This window comes from Babylonia areolata, chromosome 25 (genome assembly GCF_041734735.1).
Source record: "Babylonia areolata isolate BAREFJ2019XMU chromosome 25, ASM4173473v1, whole genome shotgun sequence".
In the NCBI taxonomy this organism is placed as follows: domain Eukaryota; kingdom Metazoa; phylum Mollusca; class Gastropoda; order Neogastropoda; family Buccinidae; genus Babylonia; species Babylonia areolata.
The window spans coordinates 350,633-377,065 of NC_134900.1; the positions used below are offsets into that span (position 1 = coordinate 350,633).

Genomic DNA, 26,433 nt, shown 5'->3' on the forward strand with positions numbered 1-26,433 from the left:
GGACCGGTGTGCATGATTACACATTGACCTGCAGTGCTGGTTTGAAGGTGTTGCTGTACGGGGTGTGTCATTCAGGGTGTGTCATACGGGGTGTGTCATTCAGGGTGTGTCATACGGGTTGTGCACATTGACCTACAGTAGTGGGTGGGCAGAGTGTTGCCCTGAAGAGGTGGGAGAGATTTGTTGATCAGTGGGCCAGACGGCAGCCGACGGCATTGGTACATATGAGCGACGTGTCTGGTCCGTGGTGACTGCTGAGTGCTGCACTGTTCACTGGCATACAGGTGTAGTCAGGTGAATGGCTGGCTGTAGCAATTGACCTCAATACTTAACCCTGTTCACAGCTGACTACATTCAGTGTAGAGTTGCCATTCGATCTGCCCCGACATCAGTTGTACACAGCATCAGGTGGGCCTGCTTGAGAGAGAGAGAGAGAGAGAGAGAGAGAGAATGTTTGCGCGTGCGCACTTGTTTAAAAGAGGATTTAATCATTCAGTCTCTGAGCGGCATCGTACAGTCCCTGTCTCTGCATCGTCAGTCTGTGTCGCCGGGTCCAGTGCCTGTGTTCGCTCTGTCTCTCTGCAGACAGACGGCAGAAAGCCAAGGAATGAAATATCAAAAATTTCCCTGATGCGTACACAACACAAGCCTAACACATATATCAGTCAGAGCAGTGTACACAACACAGGGCTACACACATACATCAGTCAGAGCAGTGTACACAACACAGGCCTAACACATATATCAGTCAGAGCAGCCGTGTACACAACACAGGGCTAACACATATATCAGAGCAGCCGTGTACACAACACAGGTCTAACACATACATCAGTCACAGCAGTGTACACAACACAGGCCTAACACATACATCAGTCACAGCAGTGTACACAACACAGGCCTAACACATACATCAGTCAGAGCAGTGTACACAACACAGGCCTAACACTTACATCAGTCACAGCAGTGTACACAACACAGGGCTAACACATACATCAGTCACAGCAGTGTACACAACACAGGGCTAACACATACATCAGTCACAGCAGTGTACACAACACAGACCTAACACATACATCAGTCACAGCAGTGTACACAACACAGGCCTAACACATACATCAGTCAGAGCAGTGTACACAACACAGGGCTAACACATATATCAGTCAGAGCAGTGTACACAACACAGGCCTAACACATACATCAGTCACAGCAGTGTACACAACACAGGGATAACACATATATCAGTCAGAGCAGTGTACACAACACAGGCCTAACACACATCAGTCAGAGCAGTGTACACAACACAGACCTAACACATACATCAGTCACAGCAGTGTATACAACACAGGCCTAACACATATATCAGTCAGAGAGCAGTGTACGCAACACAGGCCTACACATACATCAGTCACAGCAGTGTACACAACACAGGCCTAACACATACATCAGTCAGAGCAGTGTACACAACACAGACCTACACACATACATCAGTCAGAGCACTTAAAGTGACAAGTGCAGAACTTGAAAAAACAAAAACAAAAAAAACAACAAACACATAAAACAAACAAACAAACAAAAAACATCAAAACAACTCTTCTCTAACATTCACCAGCTGTCTGTTTAGTGTTACAATAATATACACAAATAAAACATTAGCGGCAGCTGCTATTGTCACAACAGATTGGCAGCAGCAAGCTTGATCAATTCCAGTCTTTTTTCTCCTTTTTTTTTTTTTTTCAAAGGTGAGAGATATGGCAAGTGTGATTATGTGTGCAGCAGTTGAACAGAGCTGGCCACAGTGAAGTAACGTGTGCAACAGTTGAACAGAGCTGGCCACAGTGAAGCAAACGAAGGAATGTGTGCACACCGGGTGAAGCGGATCAGTTCAGCTGGACCCGGCACGCGGCTCGTTTTGCGCGAAGTTTATTCAGACTTAAAGTTGTCGTTGTTGGAGGGAGGGTGGAGGGGGGGGGGGGGGGGGCGGGGGGGGGGGGGGGTCGTGGTGGTTGTTTGGATGGGAGGGGGAGGAGGAATGTCCAGCCAGCGAGTTCTGGAGGGGGAAAGGGGTGGGTGGGTGGGGGGGTGGAGGGTAGGGAGGGGGGGGGGGAGGCACGGACTTCAATAATCATAGTCAGTGGGTCTGTCGATCACAACCTTAGCTGACAGGCGCTTGCAAACTATCACTTTAATTATAGTGGTGGCTGAGGTGAAAAACGTGTAACAAGCCCAACTGCTTCAGTGTTGAATACGAACGAGTCGTGGAAAAGAGGTTTATGCGAAGCCAGGCATCTGCTGCTTAGGTGATTAAGGGCGTAGCGAATATGGATCAGTACTCACGCTCTGACACCTTGACACTGAACTTAACGGAAACATGGAAGTTGATATTAACGAGGGGTCAGGGGTCGGAAGGGGGAGGGGCTAGGGGGTAAGAGAGGTAACTCTTTGACCAGCTCTGACCCCATCCGCAGTTACCAGTTAGTAAATATTCAGATCAGAGTGTCGCCATTGGTGCAGTATCTGTGAAAATGACCCACAGACGGTCACACGGCGCTCCGATGTTTTCTGACAAGGCGCAAACTGTGTCGTCTGTTTCATCAAAGGGAATTAAGTTACTTTTAAAATCAAGCAGTTATTTATCCAACACTGGCAAAGTGAATTGTCTTTATTGTTTCGTTCTTCAAGTCAACATTTTACCATAATTACAGCCACTAAAAGTCCGGGACACATGATAGTGTGTCTGTGATACGAAGAAGCACGTGCTGCTCCCAGGACAGGAAGTCATGTCTGTGATCTGAAAAAGCACGTCACGGTACTGCCACCAGGACTGGAAACCATGTCTGTGATCTGAAAAAGCACGTCACGGTACTGCCACCAGGACTGGAAACCATGTCTGTGATCTGAAAAAGCACGTCACGGTACTGCCACCAGGACAGGAAACCATGTCTGTGATCTGAAAAAGCACGTCACGATACTGCCCTCAGGGCAGCCTGGGAAACCATGTCTGCGATCTGAAGAAGCTTTGATTGAAGAAGACTTTGATAATGATGTCCCCCTCCCATTCCCATAAGAAATACTTTACGTCAACTCTCTCTCTCTCTCTCTCTCTCTCTCTCTCTCTATATATATATATATAGAGAGAGAGAATGAAACAAAGGACGGAATCCCCATTGCCATCAGTACACAGGCCTCACAGGTTTGTCTGTCAAAGGGAGGTCATTTCAAAAAGTTTGGGGAGGGGGGCGAGGAGGGTGCAGATGATGATGAAGGAATGCTGTCCCCTTACAGACCCGTTGCCATGACCACCGCCACCCTCCCAGTCCGACTGACGCCCGTGCGGCGTGATCCCGGTGACCCTGACCCTGACCCCGGGGCTGACCCCCATGTGGCCAGTGCGCAGTACCGGAAGTACGCCATGGAGCACTACGACGACCTGCTGGAGGAGCTGGAGTTCCGAAGCCAGCGGGCCGCCATGATGCACTACCACGAAGCCAACCGCTACAGCCGCCGCTGCTACTACCTGGAGGTGATGGCCGCTCTGCTGGGCGCCGCCTCCGTGTCGGGCATCGGCGCCTTCCTCGTCAAGTGGTGCGGCTCCTCGGGCACCTGCCCGTCCGCGTCACGTGCCGGCGCTCTGGGCGCGCTGGGAGTGGTGCTGGCGTCGCTGCTGGAGTTCGGGTCCAAGGGCAGCTCCAGCCTGCTGCCCTCGCTGTGCAAGCGCTGTGAGGGCCACAAGAAGGCGGCAGTGGGCTGGCAAAGGCTGACCCGCCTGACCAGGTCCTACCGTATCCAGCTCCGGAACCCCGCCCTCACGCCCGACGACTTCATGGTCTGGTACGCGCACCTGGTGCAGCAGCGGCAGAAGGTCAGCGCCATCGCCCTGGTGCCCAGCGCCACGTACCGGGCCTTCAACGACCCGGGAAGGGTGTTCTCGGCCCTCAAGAGGCGGCGCGAGATGTTCGTGCTCTACCAGCAGATGTACGAGGGCAAGGTGGATCCCCTGGACCTCTATGATGATGACTAGCCGCCCGTCACTCCTGTTACCGTCCCTCGGTGTGTGTGTGTGTGTGTGTGTGTGTGTGTGTGCGCGCGCGCGCGCGTGCGTACGTGTGTGTGCGCGCGCGCGCGCGTGCGTGTGTGTGTGTTCGTACATGTATGTGTGTGTATGCGTGTGTGTGTGCGCGCGTGCGTGTGTGCGTGCGCGTACGTGTGTGTGTATGCGTGTGTGCGTGCGTGTGTGTGCGCGCGTACGTGTGTGTGTGTGTGTGTGTGTGTGTGTGTGCGTGCACTGACCTCAGTGAGTGGAGAAGGAATGGCTGTGCCGGTCACCAGCACGGGAACTGCTGCCTTCTTCCTTAACCCTTCTCTGCTGGACTGAGGACGGTTGGAGGGAAAGCGATCTTCTATAGTGGATAAACAGAAATTATATAGTGGATAAACGGATCTTCTATAGTGGATAAACAGATATTATATAGTGGATAAACGGATCTTCTATATTGGATAAACAGATATTATATTGTAGATAAACGGATCTTCTATAGTGGATAAACAGATATTATATAGTGGATAAACAGATACTCTATGGTGGATAAACAGATATTCTACTGAGGACTACAGACCTCTATCCCTTCCTGCCCAGGAAATGGATAAAAGGATCTTTTGAAGTGAACTAAACGGGTCTTGTCCTGAGGACTACAGTGATAAACTCCAGGGAGAGCTGGACGGTACAAGGTCTTCAGAGGAGAAGCCCCCCTCAGTCAAGTGTTTCAGCCCTTAACTCCGTACTCTCCATGGGGGCTGGGCCGCACCCAGGTCATGACTCCTGGGTGCCCTTGTACTGCCGCCTAATCTTTTTTTTCCTGGTCCTCAGCAGGCTCGAACCCGCTCCTCCAGGGTGGTCGCCACTTCAGGACTGAGTCACCTTTTCTGGCAGACGTTTTAACCACTGAGCCATCATACGCCTAGTTTGAGTAGAGAAAATTTAATCCTTATGAAGTTTACTTTCATTCTTCCTCGACCAGATCCAGTTGGAACTCTTTTCTGTTGCTTCTGCCATTGCCTTGAGAGCCCATGTCCTCTCTCTGCCAGAAATCGACAGCTGTTTCTTGAGGCTGTAGGCAGATGCGCCCACAAACCCTCTTGCACCAGTCTCTGTGGCAAGGACTTTGGCTTGGAAGCCAGATTCTCTCAGGCTGCTGGCTAGACTAGCATATTTCTCGGTCTTGTAGATGTGGGCTTCCTCCACTCTGCTTTCATATGGCACAGTGAGCTCAATCAGAATTGCTTGTTTCGTTGCCTTGGAGTGGAGTACCATGTCAGGTCTCATGCCGCTCTTGCTGATGATTTCCAGGCGTTTCTTCTTCTCTGGTAGTTCAACTGTGCATTCCCAATCTTCGGCACCATCAAACAGCCCACGTTTCCATGCTTTGGAAACTTTGGATGCTGTTCCTGGCCAGACTTTATTGCCTTCTGCCGAGCGGAACTCTACTGGAACTTCTGGTGGGGTTGGTGCTCCTTAGACAGTGCTCAGCACGTGTCAATTTCTTTTAGCATTTGGTTGTGCCTCCATGTGTATCGTCCTTGGCTCAACGCCGCTTTGCACACACACACACACACACACACACACACACACACACACACATATGTATCTCTCTCTCTCTCTCTCTCTCTCTCTCTCTCTATATATATATATATATATATATAGAGAGAGAGAGAGAGAGAGAGAGAGAGATTATATGTATCGATGGATTATCCAGTAAAATCTTGCGGCTTATGGTGTGGTATCCTGTATCTCCTAAACTAACTGATCTCGGGTAACTGAACCATCTGCATATGATTATGATAATGTCTTTTTTGTCTGTATTTTGTCCGTGTGTAGTGTCACTTCTGTAAATATTCTACTCTCTGGCCATTTCAGACAATGTCTTCCAAAACTGACCGGGTGATATAACTGTCCCTGAAGTGTTTGAAGTGTTCGGAGTATTTATCCCATTGTTTGGTCTGTTTCAGATCCAGTACTGGCACGAAAGCTGTATGATGTTTTGTGCTCGTCATATCCACGATTTTCCACGTTCTATGGTTTTCAGTGCATTGAAATAGGCTTTAACCTGTTCTAACTTGTGTGATGATGACAGTACAGGAAGGTGTAGAAGTATCGCATGGTCTCAGTATGTACATCTCACGTTGTTCTTGGGAATCAGTCTCATCACTAAATGTCAAAGTCTTTCAAACTTCAAGCGGCTGCTTTGAGTTTGTGACCCTCACTTCATGGTCAGTCACAGTGAGAACATCTGATTGGTCCTTATTTCATGATCAGTCACAGTGAGTGCGTCCTGTTTAATGACCTTTTCCACGCTTTTGGCACCGTTCAAGCGCAGCTGATGATTCTGGAGCTTTCAGGGTTTGCTGTCAGTCCGAACTTCACTGTGGATCGTCAGCTCCCTTTGAACAGGTCACAGTCTGTTCGAATCGGGATGTTTCTGACTGACGGGCAACATTGACTGGTTCACCTCAAGACACTCTTCTCCCTTTGAACAGGTCACAGTCTGTTCAAATCGGGCTGTTTCTGACTGACGGGCAACATTGACTGGTTCACCTCAAGACACTCTTCGCCCTTTGAACAGGTCACAGTCTGTTCGAATCGGGCTGTTTCTGACTGACGGGCAACATTGACTGGTTCACCTCAAGACACTCTTCTCCCTTTGAACAGGTCACAGTCTGTTCGAATCGGGCTGTTTCTGACTGACGGGCAACATTGACTGGTTCACCTCAAGACACTCTTCTCCCTTTGAACAGGTCACAGTCTGTTCGAATCGAGCTGTTTCTGACTGACGGGCAACATTGACTGGTTCACCTCAAGACACTCTTCTCCCTTTGAACAGGTCACAGTCTGTTCGAATCGGGCTGTTTCTGACTGACGGGCAACATTGACTGGTTCACCTCAAGACACTCTTCTCCCTTTGAACAGGTCACAGTCTGTTCGAATCGGGCTGTTTCTGACTGACGGGCAACATTGACTGGTTCACCTCAAGACACTCTTCTCCCTTTGAACAGGTCACAGTCTGTTCGAATCGGGCTGTTTCTGACTGACGGGCAACATTGACTGGTTCACCTCAAGACACTCTTCTGTCTGCTCATTTGTTCACACTCTGTGCCAGCCACTGTTCTTCACTCAGTCTGTTCCTGTCATAAATTCCCAGTCGACACTGCTCTTCAACATCTTTCTTAATCTGACTCTGTTTGTCCACAGGGGATTGACAAATTCACCGCCTGGGCAAAATGATTTACTAGATCTGACTAATAAACAAACTAAAGAAATGGTTATTGGCTTTCGTGTGATCTGTTTACTGATGGCGTGAAAGTGGGACATGTCAATGAATTCAACTATTTTGGGAACGGTTTTATACAAGCTGATTTTCTGTGCCAACACTGAAGCAGTTCACACAGAATGCCAACTGAACAAGACAGTATTACATACAGAAGCTTTGTTTCTTGTGCGCGCACACGAGTGTGCGTGTGTGCATATGCGTGCATGCGTGTGTGTGTGTGTGTGTGTGTGTGTGTGTGTGTGTGTGTGTGTGTTCGTGTGCGCGTGTTTGTGTTTGGAGGGAATGGAACTGTGTGAGTGTGGTAGCTATGTGCGAATGTAACTGCACATATGTAAGCATGTAATGTATTTGTGGGCTCGCCTTTATATATAAGTGTGTGTGTGAGAGAGAGAGAGAGGGGGGGGGGGGGTGTAGATTCACATGGCACAGGTGTCAGTGTGCACGCATGTGTGGGTGCATGCGTTTTTATCACTATCATTGTTGTTGTTGCTGTTTTTTTCTGTTCTTTTGTTTGTTTCTGTTTTTTCGTTTGTTTCAGATTTATGGGTTTTTTTGTTTGTTTGTTTGTTTGTTGTTGTTTTTTCTCCACAAACCTAGGGTAGGTTCTCCAGGCCTGATGAGCGCACTAGGTTAATGCCATTGTCAGGTATCTGCTTTTTTTCAGCACATGTGGTGTAGGTACATGGATAAGTCTGCACGCTCTGACACCTTCAAACTGAAACCGAAATATCACGTGCTGTGCGTCCATCTCTCCACACTCTCTTCCCCCTCCTCCCCTCCTGTCAAATTATCTACTGAGTGTTCAACCACTTCCAACCCAACCGGTCCTAACTACCCGAGTGTTCAACCACTTACAACCCAACCGGTCCTAACTACCCGAGTGTTCAACTACTTCCAACCCAACCGGTCCTAACTACCCGAGTGTTCAACTACTTCCAACCCAACCGGTCCTAACTACCCGAGTGTTCAACCACTTACAACCCAACCGGTCCTAGTTACCCGAGTGTTCAACTACTTCCAACCCAACCGGTCCTAACTACCCGAGTGTTCAACTACTTCCAACCCAACCGGTCCTAGTTACCCGATTTCAACCACTTCCAACCCAACCAGTCCTAACTACCCGAGTTTTCAACCACTTCCAACCCAACCAGTCCTAACTACCCGAGTTTTCAACCACTTACAACCCAACCGGTCCTAACTACCTGAGTTTTCAACCACTTCCAACCCAACCGGTCCTAACTACCCGAGTTTTCAACCACTTACAACCCAACCAGTCCTAACTACCCGAGTTTTCAACCACTTACAACCCAACCGGTCCTAACTACCCGAGTTTTCAACCACTTACAACCCAACCGGTCCTAACTACCCGAGTTTTCAACCACTTACAACCCAACCGGTCCTACCTGAGTGTTCAACCACTTCCAACCCAACCGGTCCTAACTGCCTGAGTGTTCAACCACTTCCAACCCAACCGGTCCTAACTTCCCGAGTGTTCAACCACTTCCAACCCAACCGGTCCTAACTTCCCGAGTGTTCAACCACTTCCAACCCAACCGGTCCTAACTGCCTGAGTGTTCAACCACTTCCAACCCAACCGGTCCTAACTACCCGAGTGTTCAACAACTTCCAACCCAACTGGTCCTAACTACCCGAGTGTTCAACAACTTCCAACCCAACTGCCGTCGCTAAGAACGGATTGATTTGGTTATGCCCTTCACATTCCTTGTGATAATAATTCACACTTTACTATGTCCTCATAAAATAATGGACATCTCCTTGCAAGTAGGTAAAAACACAACACAAAATACAAGCACGAGGACATACACGCGTGTGCCCTCTGCACCCCCCCCCCCCACCTCCCCCGCCCCCTCCACACATACACCCCTTTTGAATATACACACAGCACACTCGCTTAGGTCAACCAAGGACAGGCGCTAAAATATATCATCATCATCCATGTACTTGCACCCCCCCCCTCCACACACACACACATACACACACATACACACACACACACACACACACACACACACACACACACACACACACACACACACACACTCTCTTGCGCACAATGCTACCGAAGCAAGTTACCGCTTGAACAAAACATCGTCCACTTCAAATTCTTTCAGTTCTTGAAGAAAACATCGTCCACTTCAAATTCTTTCAGTTCTTGAACAAAACATCGTCCACTTCAAATTCTTTCAGTTCTTGAACAAAACATCGTCCACTTCTAATTCTTTCAGTTCTTGAACAAAACATCGTCCACTTCAAATTCTTTCAGTTCTTGAACAAAACATCGTCCACTTCAAATTCTTTCAGTTCTTGAACAAAACATCGTCCACTTCTAATTCTTTCAGTTCTTGAACAAAACATCGTCCACTTCAAATTCTTTCAGTTCTTGAAGAAAACATTTCCAAGAAGACTAAAATGTACACCGAACAATGCACCCGCACCCACATCGCGAACTTAAACGTGTTGACTTACGAGGAGAGCGAGAGTGCTTGCACCATCGTCTTCAAACAGGATGTGCTTTACTAAAACACTGCAAATCTAAAAGACCAAAACGACCGACAAGTGCATTTAGTTAATTATAAAAAAAACATAAAACAACAACAACAACAAAAACCAACAAAAACAAAAAACAAACAAAAAAACAAACAAACAAAAACAAAAAACAAAAAAAACGTCACACAGTTCACATCGGACTGCCAGTCACAAAACTCTTCAGAAGAAAGTCAAAAACAGTACAGTGCTCCCCTTTCCCTTTTGTCACCATGGTCTGCCCTCTGATCTGTTGGCAAATGCAACAAAGAAGGGTCTAAAGCTTTCTCTTTAAAAATCTGTGTGTTTTACAGAAAATTTTATGGTGTTGCACGGTAAAACCTTGCGTTTTTCCGTTGACGAAGTGCCCATGATGTTATTTTATTTTATTTTATTTTATTATTATTATTTTTTTTAATACATATCAGTTTGTGTGTTTCTTTTACGATACTAAATCATTCTTGGACCCCCTTTTTAATCAGCAAACATGTCAACAGTTTCTTTTTTACGTACAACGGTATCTTGAATCATTCTATCTTTGATTGTCTCGTCACGACAGGGTATAGTACGGTTATAGGTGGTTGACAACATTGGTCATGTTTTGTGAGCGGCATATGGTGGAATTGACATTAGGGGGGCTGGGGGTGGGGGGCAGGGAGGGAGGGAGGGGGAAGACAGCACGAGGTTACAACGCTCTTGTTGTATCCGGCTGGCATCTGCCCACACCTTAATTAACACAGAGTCGATAAGACAAGGGTCGTGTTACCACACTTGTCACCGCTCAGGTATTGACCAGTTTGAAGCTGACAGGACTCCGGTCATAACTGTCTGTGCTGGAGGGTTATGGGGGGAGGGGGGCATTGAAATATAAATCTGGACACGATGTCCAAGGCCGAACCAGTTGAAAGGAGCAGTGGACAGACTTGTGATGCGTGGCGCTTCACTGTCAAGGTACTGTGTTGCTACAATGTATGTTTTTATTGCTGTCTTCTATTGTCAAAACAGATGTCTCTGTGTGAAATTAGATCCCCCCCTACCCCCCGCCGCACCCTCCCCCCCCCCCCCTCCTGGAGAGCGCGTCGCCACAGTGCAGTGCCAGCTTTGTTGTCATGGCAAGTGTGTTTGTTTTCCTGTCAGACTGGGTGAAACTGTTACCAGGGACACACTTCTGTTGCCGTGGGGTCTGTCACGAGCTGCACACAGGACTTGGATTTCTAGACTTTTCCTGTCACGTTTTGCACACGGGACTTGGATTTCTAGACTTTTCTTTTCCTGTCACGTGCTGCACACGGGACTTGGATTTCTAGACTTTTCCTTTCCTGTCACGAGCTGCACACAGGACTTGGATTTCTAGACTTTTCCTGTCACGTGCTGCACACGGGACTTGGATTTCTAGACTTTTCCTGTCACGTGCTGCACACGGGACTTGGATTTCTAGACTTTTCCTGTCACGTGCTTCACACAGGACTTGGATTTCTAGACTTTTCCTGTCACGTGCTGCACACGGGACTTGGATTTCTAGACTTTTCCTGTCACGTGCTGCACACAGGACTTGGATTTCTAGACTTTTCCTGTCACGTGCTGCACACAGGACTTGGATTTCTAGACTTTTCCTGTCACGTGCTGCACATGGGACTTGGATTTCTAGACTTTTCCTGTCACGTGCTGCACACAGGACTTGGATTTCTAGACTTTTCCTGTCACGTGCTGCACACGGGACTTGGATTTCTAGACTTTTCCTGTCACGTGCTGCACACGGGACTTGGATTTCTAGACTTTTCCTGTCACGTGCTGCACACAGGACTTGGATTTCTAGACTTTTTCTGTCACGTGCTGCACACAGGACTTGGATTTCTAGACTTTTCCTGTCACGTGCTGCACACAGGACTTGGATTTCTAGACTTTTCCTGTCACGTGCTGCACACAGGACTTGGATTTCTAGACTTTTCCTGTCACGTGCTGCACATGGGACTTGGATTTCTAGACTTTTCCTTTCCTGTCACGTGTTTCACACAGGACTTGGATTTCGTAACATGATGTGATATGGCGTGATATGTTGTGGTGTGGCCTTATATGACGTGACATGATGTGGTGTGGCGTGATATGACGTGACATGGTGTGGCGTGGTGTGATATGACGTGACATGGTGTGGTGTGGTGTGATATGACGTGACATGGTGTGGTGTGGCGTGATATGACGTGATATGGTGTGGTGTGGTGTGATATGACGTGACATGGTGTGGTGTGGTGTGATATGACGTGACATGGTGTGGCGTGGTGTGATATGACGTGACATGGTGTGGTGTGGTGTGATATGACGTGACATGGTGTGGCGTGGTGTGATATGACGTGACATGGTGTGATGTGACGTGACATGATGTGGTGTGGCGTGATATGACGTGACATGGTGTGGTGTGGCCTTATATGACGTGACATGATGTGGTGTGGCGTGATATGACGTGACATGGTGTGGTGTGGTGTGATATGACGTGACATGGTGTGGTGTGACGTGACATGGTGTGGCGTGGTGTGATATGACGTGACATGGTGTGGTGTGGCGTGATATGACGTGACATGATGTGGTGTGGCGTGATATGACGTGACATGGTGTGGTGTGGTGTGATATGACGTGACATGGTGTGGCGTGGTGTGATATGACGTGACATGGTGTGATATGACGTGACATGGTGTGATATGACGTGACATGGTGTGGTGTGATATGACGTGACATGGTGTGATATGACGTGACATGGTGTGGTGTGGCGTGATATGACGTGACATGGTGTGGCGTGATATGACGTGACATGGTGGGCGTGGTGTGATATGACGTGACATGGTGTGGTGTGATATGACGTGACATGGTGTGGTGTGGCGTGACATGACGTGACATGATGTGATGTGACGTGACTTGATGTGGTGTAGCGTGACATGACGTGACATGAGATGGTGTGGCGTGATATGACGTGACATGATGTGGTGTGGTGTAATATGACGTAACATGATATGATATGGCGTGATATGACGTGACATGATGTGGTGTGGTGTAATATGACGTAACATGATGTGATATGGTGTGATATGACGTGACATGATGTGATGTTGTGTGATGTGACGCGACATGATGTGATGTGGCGTGATATAACCTGACATGATGTGGTGTGGCGTGATATAACGTGAATGATGTGGTGCAGCATGTAGATGACCTGGGTGACAGTGCTGTTGGTGTCAGTGATATGATGTGGTGTGACGTGACGTGATGTGGTGTAATGTGGTGTGGTGTGGTGTGACACAATGTGACATGATGCGGTGTAGTGTGGTGGGGTGGGGTGTGACGTAGTGTGACATGATGTGGTGTGGTGTGGTGGGTTGTGACATGATGCGGTGTGGTGTGGTGTGATGTGACATGATGTGATGTGACGTGACGTTATGTGACGTGATGTGTTGTGGTGTGACATTATGTGACATGATTTGGTGTGACATGACCTTATGTGACGTGATGTGGTATGATATGGTGTGATGTGACATGATGTGGTGTGGCATGACATTATGTGACGTTATGTGGCATGATGTGGTGTGATGTGACATGATGTGGTGTGACGTGATGTGGTGTGACATGATGTGATGTAACGTGACATTATGTGACGTGATGTGATGTGACGTGATGTGACATTATGTGACGTGATGTGGTGTGGTGTGGTGTGACGTGATGTGACATGATGTGGTGTGACATGACATGTGACATGATGTTATGTAACGTGACATTATGTGACGTGATGTGATGTGATGTGATGTGTTATTATGTGACGTGATGTGGTGTGGTGTGACGTGATGTGACATGATGCGGTGTGGTGTGACGTGATGTGACATGATGTGGTGTGATGTGACATGATGTGGTGTGACATGATGTTGTTCAGGATGAAGCTGACCTTGGTGGCAGTGCTGTTGGTATCAGTGACTTGATGTGACATGATGTGGTGTGATGTGACATGATGTGGTGTGATGTGACATGTGACATGATGTGACAGGATGAAGCCGACTTGGGTAGCAGTGCTGCTGGTGTCAGTGACGGCAGGGCTGTGTTTGCTGTGTGTCTACAGCGGTCACCTCACCCGCACCCCCTTCACCCCCTCTATCTTCGCTGCCAGGTAACACTGTCTGACTACCTGCCTACTTGCCGGTCTGTCTACCTGTCTATATCTACCTGTTTGTGTCTTTACCTGTCTATTTACCTGTCTGCCTGTGTGTCTTTTTGTCTGTCTACCTGTTTACATGTCAGTCTGTCCACCTGTCTGTATGTCTACCTCCCTGTTTACCTGTCTGTCTACATATTACCTGCTACCTGCCTGCCTGTCTACATGTCAGTCTGTTTGTCTACCGGTCTGTGTACCTGTGTACCCGTCTGTCTGTCTGTCTACCTACCTGTCTGTATGTCTGACCTGCCTGTCTGTCTGTCTGCCTACATGTCTGTATGTCTGACCTGCCTGCCTGTCTGTCTGTCTGTCTGTCTACCTACATGTCTGTCTGTCTGTCTACCTACCTGTCTGTATGTCTGACCTGCCTGTCTGTCTGTCTGCCTACATGTCTGTATGTCTTACCTGCCTGCCTGTCTGTCTGTCTGTCTACCTACATGTCTGTCTGTCTGTCTACCTACCTAGTACCTGTCTTCACCCCCACCCCCTTCTACCCCAAACCACCTTCACTGCCAGGTAAAACATTCCGCCACCTTATCAGCCTGCCTGTCTACCTACCTGTCTGTCTGTCTACCTACATGTCTGTCTGTCTGTCTGTCTACCTACTTGTCTGTCTGTCTGCCTGTCTACCGACATGTCTGCCTGTCTACCTACATGTCTGTCTGTCTGTCTGTCTACCTACATGTCTGCCTGTCTACCTACATGTCTGCCTGTCTACCTACATGTCTGTCTGTCTGCCTGTCTACCTACATGTCTGCCTGTCTACCTACATGTCTGTCTGTCTGTCTGTCTGTCTACCTACATGTCTGTCTGTCTACCTACATGTCTGTCTGTCTGCCTGTCTACCGACATGTCTGCCTGTCTACCTACATGTCTGCCTGTCTGCCTGTCTACCTACATGTCTGCCTGTCTACCTACATGTCTGTCTGTGTGCCTGTCTACCTACATGTCTGCCTGTCTACCTACATGTCTGCCTGTCTACCTACATGTCTGTCTGTCTGCCTGTCTACCTACATGTCTGCCTGTCTACCTACATGTCTGTCTGTCTGCCTGTCTACCTACATGTCTGCCTGTCTACCTACATGTCTGTCTGTCTGCCTGTCTACCTACATGTCTGCCTGTCTACCTACATGTCTGCCTGTCTACCTACATGTCTGTCTGTGTGCCTGTCTACCTACATGTCTGCCTGTCTACCTACATGTCTGCCTGTCTACCTACATGTCTGTCTGTGTGCCTGTCTACCTACATGTCTGCCTGTCTACCTACATGTCTGTCTGTCTGCCTGTCTACCTACATGTCTGTCTGTCTACCTACATGTCTGTCTGTCTGCCTGTCTACCTACATGTCTGTCTGTCTACCTACATGTCTGCCTGTCTACCTACATGTCTGTCTGTCTGTCTGTCTACCTACATGTCTGCCTGTCTACCTACATGTCTGTCTGTCTGCCTGTCTACCTACATGTCTGTCTGTCTACCTACATGTCTGTCTATCTGTCTACCTACATGTCTGCCTGTCTACCTACATGTCTGTCTGTCTGTCTACCTACATGTCTGCCTGTCTACCTACATGTCTGCCTGTCTACCTACATGTCTGTCTGCCTGTCTACCTACATGTCTGCCTGTCTACCTACATGTCTGCCTGTCTACCTACATGTCTGTCTGTCTACCTACATGTCTGTCTGTCTGTCTGTCTACCTACATGTCTGTCTGTCTGTCTCTCTACCTGGCTCTATGTCTACCTGTGTCTTCTTTCCTTTTCCTTCACTCCTGCATCCCCACCACCCTCCCTGCCAGGAAATCCACCCAGCACCTTCATGTGTGCCTGTCTGTCTGTCTACCTGTCTGTGTACCGGTCTGTGTACCTGTTTACCTGTTCTTTCTCTCTTTCTGCTATCGGTCAACATGAACGTTGGTGCATACTGGGTTTCATTGTACATATATAACACACCCAACTCTGACACAGAACACAGGGTCTTTAACATGTGTGGTTGATCTTGTGTGTACACAAAGGGCAGTGACGTCAACAGGTGATAACATTGTCTCTGGTTAGTCTCTGAGAAATGCGGTGGTGTCAACAGGTGATAACATTGTCTCTGATCAGTCTCTGAGAAAGGCAGTGGTGTCAACAGGTGATAACATTGTCTCTGATCAGTCTCTTAGAAATGCAGTGATGTCAACAGGTGATAACATTGTCTCTGATCAGTCTCTGAGAAATGCAGTGATGTCAACAGGTGATAACATTGTCTCTGGTTAGTCTCTGAGAAATGCGGTGGTGTCAACAGGTGATACCATTGTCTCTGGTTAGTCTCTGAGAAATGCGGTGGTGTCAACAGGTGATACCATTGTCTCTGGTTAGTCTCTGAGAAATGCAGTGATGTCAACAGGTGATAACATTGTCTCTGGTTAGTCTCTGAGAAATGCGGTGGTGTCAACAGGTGAAAACATTGTCTCTGATCAGTCTCTGAGAAATGCGGTGGTGTCAACAGGTGATAACATTGTCTCTGATCAGTCTCTGAGAAATGCGGTGGTGTCAACAGGTGATAACATTGTCTCTGATCAGTCTCTGAGAAATGCGGTGGTGTCAACAGGTGATAACATTGTCTCTGATCAGTCTCTGAGAAATGCGGTGGTGTCAACAGGTGATAACATTGTCTCTGATCAGTCTCTGAGAAATGCGGTGGTGTCAACAGGTGATAACATTGTCTCTGATCAGTCTCTGAGAAATGCGGTGGTGTCAACAGGTGATAACATTGTCTCTGATCAGTCTCTGAGAAATGCGGTGGTGTCAACAGGTGATAACATTGTCCCTGGTTTGTCTCTGAGAAATGCGGTGGTGTCAACAGGTGATACCATTGTCTCTGGTTAGTCTCTGAGAAATGCAGTGATGTCAACAGGTGATAACATTGTCTCTGGTTAGTCTCTGAGAAATGCAGTGATGTCAACAGGTGATAACATTGTCTTTGGTTAGTCTCTGAGAAATGCAGTGATGTCAACAGGTGATAACATTGTCTTTGGTTACTCTCTGAGAAATGCAGTGATGTCAACAGGTGATAACATTGTCTCTGATCAGTCTCTGAGAAATGTTTTTCGCGCATTTTTTCTGGCACCCGAGTCTAAGTGAGCGTTGGTTGGTCTGTTGGTTTTGTTTTTTGTTTGGAAATGTTTTTCATTGGTTTTGTTCTTTGTTGTTAAATGCTTTTTGTTCGTTTTGTTCTTTGTTGTTAAATGCTTTTTGTTGGTTTTGTTCTTTGTTGTTAAATGCTTTTTGTTGGTTTTTGTGCCTTATACATATTATTAGTAGCGGTAGTAGTTATTTTTTTCATGTATTTATCTATTATTTATTCACCCCTTATTTATTTTATTTTATTTTATTTTTTTCAAGGCCTGACTAAGCGCGTAGGGTTACGCTGCTGGTCAGGCATCTGCTTGGCAGATGTGGTGTAGCATATATAGATTTGTCCGAACGCAGTGACGCCTCCTTGAGCTAATGAAACTGAAACTGAAACTTTGTTGGTTTTGTTCTTTGTTTTGAAATGCTCTTTGTTTATTTTCTTTCCCTTTTCTCCGATATCGTTTTTGAGCCAGTCAGTTCGGGGAACTATGATGGTGGTCAGTTCGGGGAACTATGATGGTGGTCAGTTAGGGGAACTATGATGGTGGTCAGTTCGGGGAACTATGATGGTGGTCAGTTCGGGGAACTATGATGGTGGTCAGTTAGGGGAACTATGATGGTGGTCAGTTCGGGGAACTATGATGGTGGTCAGTTCGGGGAACTATGATGGTGGTCAGTTCGGGGAACTATGATGGTGCGTCAGCCAGGTTCAGTAGTGGTGTGTATAAAGGGAGACTATCCTGAGACCTGACTGCTGCTGTGTTGTTGGCACCTCTGTGTGTGTGTGTGTGTGTGTGTGTGTGTGTGTGTGTGTGTGTGTGTGTGTGTGTGTGTGTGTGTGTGTGTGTGTGTGTGTGTGTGTGTGAATAAAGTTTGGTCTTATTGTTACACAGCTTATCGTGTTGGCTGCCTCTTTGGAGTGTATGAAGATCTGGAAATCCTTTTGTTTATTTAGGAACCTGGGATCCTTATCTACTTAGGATCCTGAAATCTTTTCATTCATTGTGCTCCACTTTCGTGGGTGTGGGTTTGAACATCAGCCTTGGCTTGTCACATGACCTAGAAGGAAGTTGTGCCACCCCACGACAGTTCACACACACACACACACACACTCTGTGTGTGTGTGTGTGTGTGTGTGTGTGTGTATACACGTATTGTATTATTCTAATCAGGCGAGAGAGAGAACACTGAACTGAAATAGGCGAGAGAGAGAGAGAGAGAGAGAGAGAGAGTAATTGCTGGAGTAGATTGTGTATGCAGTCACATATAGATATTAATTATGTATTCCCTCCTTCCCCATTCCTTCGTTAATTCATTTATTTATCTATTTACTAACATATCTAGCCATGTATGCCTTCCTTCCTTCCGAACCTTTTCATTTCTGGCAGTATACATTATTTAGATCTCGGAGCGAAAAGACGCGAGTTGGACGAATCCGTCGAGAGTTGATCAAAACGATTCACCGGCATCTCTTCCAGATCTAAACTTATTCGGCGTGTCTTTGCAGTACAACAGTAAAGCAAAACAAACGACAGTAAAAAACAACAACAAAAAAAACCAACAAAAAACCTCAGCAAAACACGACCGATGCACTTTTGTGTTCCTTTGGTCTAGCTCACAAGCACCAACAATCAATTTCGACCGGTCAGTGTGGTCGCCACATGGTATGCTCCGCACACGCGGACAGATCAGTGTGGAAAACCTCACTTTGACCTCGTTACCTTCACCTTTGACCCGACCTTTCGTTATTTGCACGCAGATTTTTTCCACAATAAACATGATGGCGATGACAATAGATCCAAGCGATTGTTATAGCAAGCATGTTGAATACCGGGTTCCGAAATTTAAAAAAAAAGAAAGAAAAGGATAGTGAGGTGATGATAGTGACTTTGGAAGAACGGAGACTCAATTAAATATTTTGGTTTCAGTACCGTTATGGATGACGTCACACGTGGATCGCCATGGCTGTGAGAACGGCCATGGTGACGTGGGAATGACACAAATCCCACAAATTTGATCAAATCGACACTGCCGGTTGAACCAAAGATTCATCAGTGTTACATGCACGAAGCATCATGTTTTGGTCAAACATGCAGTCAGGTTTCAGTGTCATTTGGACATGGGTACATGAGGTGCTATACGCCATTCAACACATGTTGAGCACAGTGTGTCATGGAAGGTGTGTTTCACTGTGTTGTGTGGAAGGCCAGAGGGGAACACGCCTCGGTTTGTGTTGTCACCATGTTGGTCCTCCTTTCTTCAGGTGAGTACCCGCCCTTCCCTTTGTAGCTTTTTCTTCCATTCATTGTTATAAATCATTTTATATATCTGTATACTATATATATCAATATAATCTATATATATAATTATATATTGACATATATCTGTATATCCATATGACACACACACACACACACACACACACACACACACACATATATATATATATATATATATATATATATATATATATATATATATATATATAGTGGGGTGTTTGAACATATAGTGGTGTGTCAGTGTGTAACCTTGACATCTAATATACTGCCGTGTTACTGGCCACATATATTGGTGTCAGTGTGTAACCTTGACATCTAACATACTGCCATGTTGCTGTCCACATGTAGTGGTGTATCAGTGTGTGACCCCAGACCCATGATGTCTAACATCACTGCCATGTTGCTGTCCACATGTAGTGGTGTGTCAGTGTGTGACCCCTGACCCATGATGTCTAACATCACTGCCATGTTGCTGCCCACAGGCCTGGGACCCCAGAGGAGGGGGGAGCCAAGGGGGAGCATTCCTCGTTGTCCCTGCTGACACTGCTCCACCCCCACACCCCCTCTCCAGCACCTGGTGCCCCGCCCCCTGCCTCTGACGTCAGCGGAGTGCTGGTGCCACTGTCCATCCTGACGGTGGTGACGTCACCCAACAGCACACAGATCCCGGGGGGCATGACGGACACAGGGCTGTCTCCAGTTGGCCACTTGCCGCTTCCTGCAGGACACCTCAGCACTTCTCTTGACCCTGCTCACCTTCCTCCTGAACACCACACACATCAGTTATCTGCCTCTTGTCACAACACACCTGAGTTACCTGCCCCTGATCACCTCACACCAGAGTTACCTGCCCCTGATCACCTCACACCAGAGTTACCTGCCCCTGATCACCTCACACCTGAGTTACCTGCCCCTGATCATCTCACACCTGAGTTACCTGCCCCTGATCACCTCACACCTGATTTACCTGCCCCTGATCACCTCACACCAGAGTTACCTGCCCCTGATCACCTCACACTTGAGTTACCTGCCCCTGATCATCTCACACCTGAGTTACCTGCCCCTGATCACCTCATACCCAAGTTACCACAGAGACCACATGTCACAGTGCCTGTGTCAGGTGTCACGGCAGACAGAAGGAACATGTCTGCAGCACAACATCCTCACACAACCAAACTGTCCACCACATCACACCCATCAACCCCACAAGCCCAGGGTCAACAGACGACACAAACAGACATGGCAGTGATTTCCTCTGAGCCAGCAGACATAGCAGTGACCTCCCCTGAACAAGCAGTGCTTTCTCCTGAAGCACCAGGCATGGCATTGACTTCCCCTGAAGTAGCAGACATAGCAGTGCTCTCCCCTGAAGCAGCAGACCTAACAATGCTCTCCCCTGAACCTACTGGTGTGGACAGCAGCAAGAGAGGTGATGGTGGTGGGGGTACAGCCAGAACTGACCCCCCACCCCCCACACCCCCACACAGCAGCAAAAACTTGCCCACACATGAACACGATGACATGTTGCCGTGAGTTGTTTGACAGCTTTCCATGTTCTTATTTTTCATTTATTTATTTATTCCTTTCTTTCTTTCATTTGTTCATTTGTTCTCTCTGTTTCCCACTGGTTTATATCAAGGCAGCAGATGGCAGCAGAGGTCTCTCTGTTTCCCACTGGTTTATATCAAGGCAGCAGATGGCAGCAGAGGTCTCTGTGTTTCCCACTAGTTTTCATAAACGGCAGCAGATTCTCTGTTTGAAAGAAGGATTCTCTATTTCCCACAGAGAGTCATTGTTTGTCAGAAGGAGTGTTTGTTTTCCACAGGGAGCGATTGTTTTCTACAGGGAGTCATTGCTTGCCAAAAGGAGTCTTTGTTTTCCACGGGGTCATTGTTTCCCACAAGGGGTCTTTGTTTTGCACAGGGAGGCATTGTTTCCCACAAGGAGTCTTTGTTTTGCACAGGGAGTCATTGTTTCCCACAAGGAGTGTTTGTTTTGCACAGGGAGGCATTGTTTCCCACAGGGAGTCTTTGTTTTGCACAGGGAGTGTTTGTTTTGCACAGGGAGGCATTGTTTCCCACAGGGAGTCTTTGTTTTGCACAGGGAGTCATTGTTTCCCACAAGGAGTCTGTGTCTTCCACAGGGAGTGTTTGCTTCCCACAAGGAATCTTTGTTTTCCACAGGGAGTCATTGTTTCCCACAAGGATTCTTTGTTTTCCACAGGGAGTCATTGTTTCCCACAAGGATTCTTTGTTTTCCACAGGGAGTCTTTGTCTTCCACAGGGAGTCTTTGTTTTCCACAGAGAGAGACTTTGTTAGCCAGAAGGAGTCTTTGTTTTCCATGTGGAGTCTTTGTTTTCCCCATGGAATCATTGTTTGCCAGAAGGAGTCTCTGTTTTCCACAGGAAGTCTTTTACAGGGGGCTTTTGTCGACAAGTCAACAAGTTTTGCTACCTGGGCAGCACCCTATGCAGCAACGGAGCCCTTGATGCAGAAGTGACGCTGTGCATTGCCAAGGCCAGTTCCGCCTTTGGCAGACTCAACAACAGGCTGTGGAACAACAAAGGCATCAGGCTCAGCACCAAAATCAAAACCTACAGAGCTGTTGTGCTGACCGCCTTGTTGTACTGCTGTGAAACATGGATGACGTATCGCCGTCACATTCAACAACTTGAGCAGTTTCACCAGAGATGTCTACGAAAGATCCTCGGCATAAAGTGGCAAGACAGGGTCTCCAACCTCCAGGTCCTAGAGAGGAGCGGCCTGCCCGGCATCGAAAACCTGCTGATCCAGTGTCAGCTACGCTGGACAGGACACATTGTCCGCATGACAGACAGCAGGATCCTGAAGATGCTCTTGTATGGCCAACTGAAGGAAGGCCACTGCGAACTTGGAAGACCCTGCAAGCGCTTCAAGGACACCTTGAAGACAAACCTCAAAGCCTGTGACATAGACATCGCGTCCTGGGAAACTGATGTCCTTGACCACTCTCGCTGGAGGATGCTGTGCTGTAGTGGCATTAAGACGTTTGAAAACGAGAACGCTGGCCATTAAGAAGCGTGAGTGAAGGAAACAGGGCTCAACTTCTGGAGACGTTTTCCCTTGCAACACCTGTGGGAAGTGCTGCGCATCCAGAATCGGCCTCTTCTCCCATATGAGGACACACACCAACAGATAAGCCTGCCTTCCTACTCATCTGTCAGTCCGACAGGAAACTCCATTCATTATTCATCTGTGGCAAGGAAGTTTTTGTTTTGTTTTCCTCTGGGAATCTTTGTTTGCCACAGTGAATTTTGTTTGCTAAAAGATGTTTGATGCATGTCATCTTTGCCACAGGTAATCTCTGTTTGCCACAGGAAGTCTTTGTTTACCATACAGAGATTTCATCTGCCACAGGGAGTGTTCACATTTACCACAGAGTCTTTATTTGCCACAGGAAGTCTTTGTTTACCATACAGAGATTTCATCTGCCACAGGGAGTGTTCACATTTACCACAGAGTCTTTATTTGCCACAGGAAGTCTTTGTTTACCATACAGAGATTTCATCTGCCACAGGGAGTGTTCACATTTACCACAGAGTCTTTATTTGCCAAAGGCAGTCTTTGTTTACCATTCAGAAGCATAGTTTTGCCACAGGGATTCTTTATTTGCAGATGGATACTTTGTTTTTCACAGGGAGTCATTGTTTGCCACAGGCAGTCTTTGTTTGCCGTAAGAAGACATTCTTCACCACATGGAAATATTGTTTGCTATACAGATGAATTATTTGCCAAAGGGAGCCTTTCATGGAATAGGGATTCTTTGTTTTCCACAGGGGGGCATTGTTTTCCACAGGGAGGCATTGTTTCCGCAGGGAGGCATTGTTCCCACAGGGATGCTTTGTTTTCTATGGGAAGTTTTTTTATATTTTAATTTATTATTTTTTTTAAAAATAACACAGAACTATTCTTTTTCATAGGAAGTCATTGTTTGCCACAGGGGGTCTTTGTTAGTAACACTAACAGGGAGTCTTTGTTAGTAACAGGGAGTCTTATTTTCTACAGGGAATGTGAGTCTGTCTTGCCACAGGGGGTCTTTGTTAGTAACAGGGTTTTTTTTTTGTTAGTAACAGGGAGTCTCTGCCACAGGGAGTCTTTGTTAGTAACAGAGGGTCTTTGTTAGTAACAGGGAGTCTCTATTTTCTACAGGGAATGTGAGTCTGTCTTGCCACATGGAGTCTTTGTTGCCATGGGAAGTCGTGTGTGATCTGACCATCAGGGCAATACTCATTAGTATGAACACCAAGCTTTGTCATACTTAAACATGTAGTATTTTTTGCAAAGTTTATGATCAGATGTACATTGGACAGATGTTTTTTGAAACTGCACAAAGTTGGACACCAGATGTACCTTGGATAGATACTTTTTGCTTCAACACAAAGTCCAACACAAAATATTGTACCTTGAACAGAAATTGTTTTGTTTTGTTTTTTGCTGCCACATAAAGTTGAACATCAGACGTTTTACCTTGGACGGAAGGTGGGATTGGTTTTTTTGGTGGTTTTTTGTTTGTTTGTTGTTTGTTTGTTGTTTTTTGCAACGCAACGTTGAACACCAGATGTTTTACTTTGGATAGAAGTTGTTTTTTTCTTCTTTTTCTTCTTCTTTTTTTTGTGTATGTGTGTGTGTGTGTGTTTTGCTGCTGCACAAAGTTGAACACCAGACGTCCTTTGTACAGAGAGGCATGTTTTTGATGTGACACTACTGATTGTCTCAAGTTGGAAGGGTGGGGGTGGAAGACAGTGAAAGAAAGAAAGCAAGAATATTAACACACACACACACACACACACACACACACACACACACACGTGTGGATGAGAAAAAAACAACACCACTTTTGTGAAAAAAAACAACTTTTTTTGGTTTTGTGTTTTTCTGTGACGATTCTCCTCTCTACCTGGGTCTGATTTCACTGACAAGGCTTTCACCAGATGTATGGTGACAGGTCAGTGTGTGTGATGTGACAGGTGTGTATGTGGTGACAGGTCAGTGTGTGTGGTGACAGGTCAGTGTGTATGTGGTGACAGGTCAGTGTGTGTGTGGTGACAGGTGTGTGTGTGGTGACAGGTCAGTGTGTGTGTGGTGACAGGTCAGTGTGTGTGTGGTGACAGGACTGTGTGTGTGGTGACAGGTCAGTGACAGGTCAGTGTGTGTGTGGTGACAGGTCAGTGTGTGTGTGGTGACAGGTCAGTGTGTGTGTGGTGACAGGACTGTGTGTGTGGTGACAGGACTGTGTGTGTGGTGACAGGTCAGTGACAGGTCAGTGTGTGTGTGGTGACAGGTCAGTGTGTGTGTGGTGACAGGTCAGTGACAGGTCAGTGTGTGTGGACAGGATGGCAGTGCAGCAGTCCACAGGAACACAGAGCGGGGCACAGAGCGGGGCACACAGCAGGGCACACAGCAGGGCACACAGCAGTGAAGACAGGAGCCCCAAGTGGTGGACAGAGGCGTGGCGGAGAAGTGCAGTGTGGGAACACAGACACAGCTTTGTTGGGGACTGCCCCCTCTTCCCCCCCTGTCTCTCCTCACACTCCTCCTGGAAGGGCTACCCTTTCGTGGTCAGTCTGTCTCCCTCTCTCTATCTCTGTCTCTCTCTGTCTCTCTCTCTCTTCTGTCACTCTCTCCCTGTCTCTATCTCTCTTCTCTCTCCCACCTGCCTGTCTGTCTCTCTCCCACCCTAGTCTCCCTCCCGCTCTCTCTCTATCTCTCTCCCCCTTCTCTCTCTCACTTCTGTCTCTGTCTCTTCCCCCCCCTGCACCCCCCCCTTCCACACACACACTCTCTCTCCCTCCCCCCTTCCTCTCTATCTTTCAATTGATCACATTTGCTTTATTTTGCACTGTATAAAATAATTGGAAATTGAATGTTGCATTGCAGATCTCAAAAAAGGCAGTATGGCCTGTTTTACTATAGAATGAACTTAGTGGCAAGATCTCTATATGTATCAAAAGTATATTGAAATTAAAGCTAGAAAAAGAAATTGAGCCAGGTTATGAGCAAAAATTAAGCTTGGGGAAAAGGTTAGTGGCATCCTATTTTTTTCTATTTGTCAACAAGCTTGCTGTGTGCGTGTGTGTGTGTGTGTGTGTGTGTGTGTGTGTGTGTGTGCATGTGTGCGTGTGTGTGTGCGTGCGTGCATACGTGTGTGTGCATGTGTGTGTGTGCATGCATGTCTCTGTGTGTGTGTGTGTGTGTGTGTGTGTGTGTGTGTGTGTGTGTGTGCAGGAACCACAGCGCTATGTGAACAGCAGCAAGAACCCATGTTGGTATGAGAAGGGGGTGAGGGGCCGGGCACTGCGCTGTGTGCCATACTTCTACCTGGCGGGGGTGGCCAAGTGTGGAACTACTGACCTGGCCAAGTAGGGACACACTTTGCCGTAGTGTTGTTGTCATTGCTGTTGTCATTATTGTTGTTGTTGCTATCATCATTATCTTTATTAGTTGTTTTTATCATCATCATCATCATCATCATCATTATTATTATTATTATTATCATTACTGTTTTCTTGTTATTGTCAGACTAATTGATGTTGTTCTGACTCACGAAACATGTAATGATTCACAAGGGTTGTTGTATTGTGCTGTGTAGTGTTGTATTGTGCTGTGTAGTGTTGTATTGTGCTGTGTAGTGTTGTATTGTGCTGTGTAGTGTTGTATTGTTTTCATTGCTGTACATTCTTGTCACAACCTATTCCTGCGTGGTTGTTCCTTTCACTTCTGACCGTGGATATATCCTCGGTTTAGGGGTAAATGCATAAGCGGGTGTTCAGCCACTTATTTGCATTGCTTACTTCCCTTGCAAATGGTGACTGCCTTGATGTGTGCTCGAAGCCATTTCTCAGGAAGTTTTGGCTCGATTTTGAAGCTTTTTTGGTGATTTATAAAGCGAAGTGTGTCAACATGGCTGCCAGAACATACAGTACAGAGGAGATAGCAAGAATTTGGTTTG

At 47.0% G+C, this 26,433-nt stretch overlaps 2 protein-coding genes across 2 annotated transcripts in view; both read left to right on the forward strand.

The window, feature by feature from the left end:
• LOC143299652 (uncharacterized) lies at window positions 1-7,306 on the forward strand. The gene is made up of 2 exons (XM_076612962.1): window positions 1-408; window positions 3,283-7,306. The coding sequence occupies exon 2, from the start codon at window positions 3,293-3,295 to the stop codon at window positions 4,016-4,018; it is 726 nt and encodes a 241-aa protein (XP_076469077.1). The 5' UTR covers window positions 1-408; window positions 3,283-3,292; the 3' UTR covers window positions 4,019-7,306.
• A 3,405-nt stretch (window positions 7,307-10,711) lies between these two features.
• Window positions 10,712-26,433, forward strand: part of LOC143299769 (carbohydrate sulfotransferase 15-like) — a 48,555-nt gene continuing 32,833 nt past the window's right edge. The window contains exons 1-4 of the mRNA XM_076613173.1: window positions 10,712-10,817; window positions 13,891-14,010; window positions 24,817-25,042; window positions 25,710-25,843. Of these exons, the coding sequence (XP_076469288.1) occupies window positions 10,795-10,817; window positions 13,891-14,010; window positions 24,817-25,042; window positions 25,710-25,843 (503 nt within the window). The 5' untranslated portion in view covers window positions 10,712-10,794. The remainder of the gene's footprint in view (window positions 10,818-13,890; window positions 14,011-24,816; window positions 25,043-25,709; window positions 25,844-26,433) is intronic.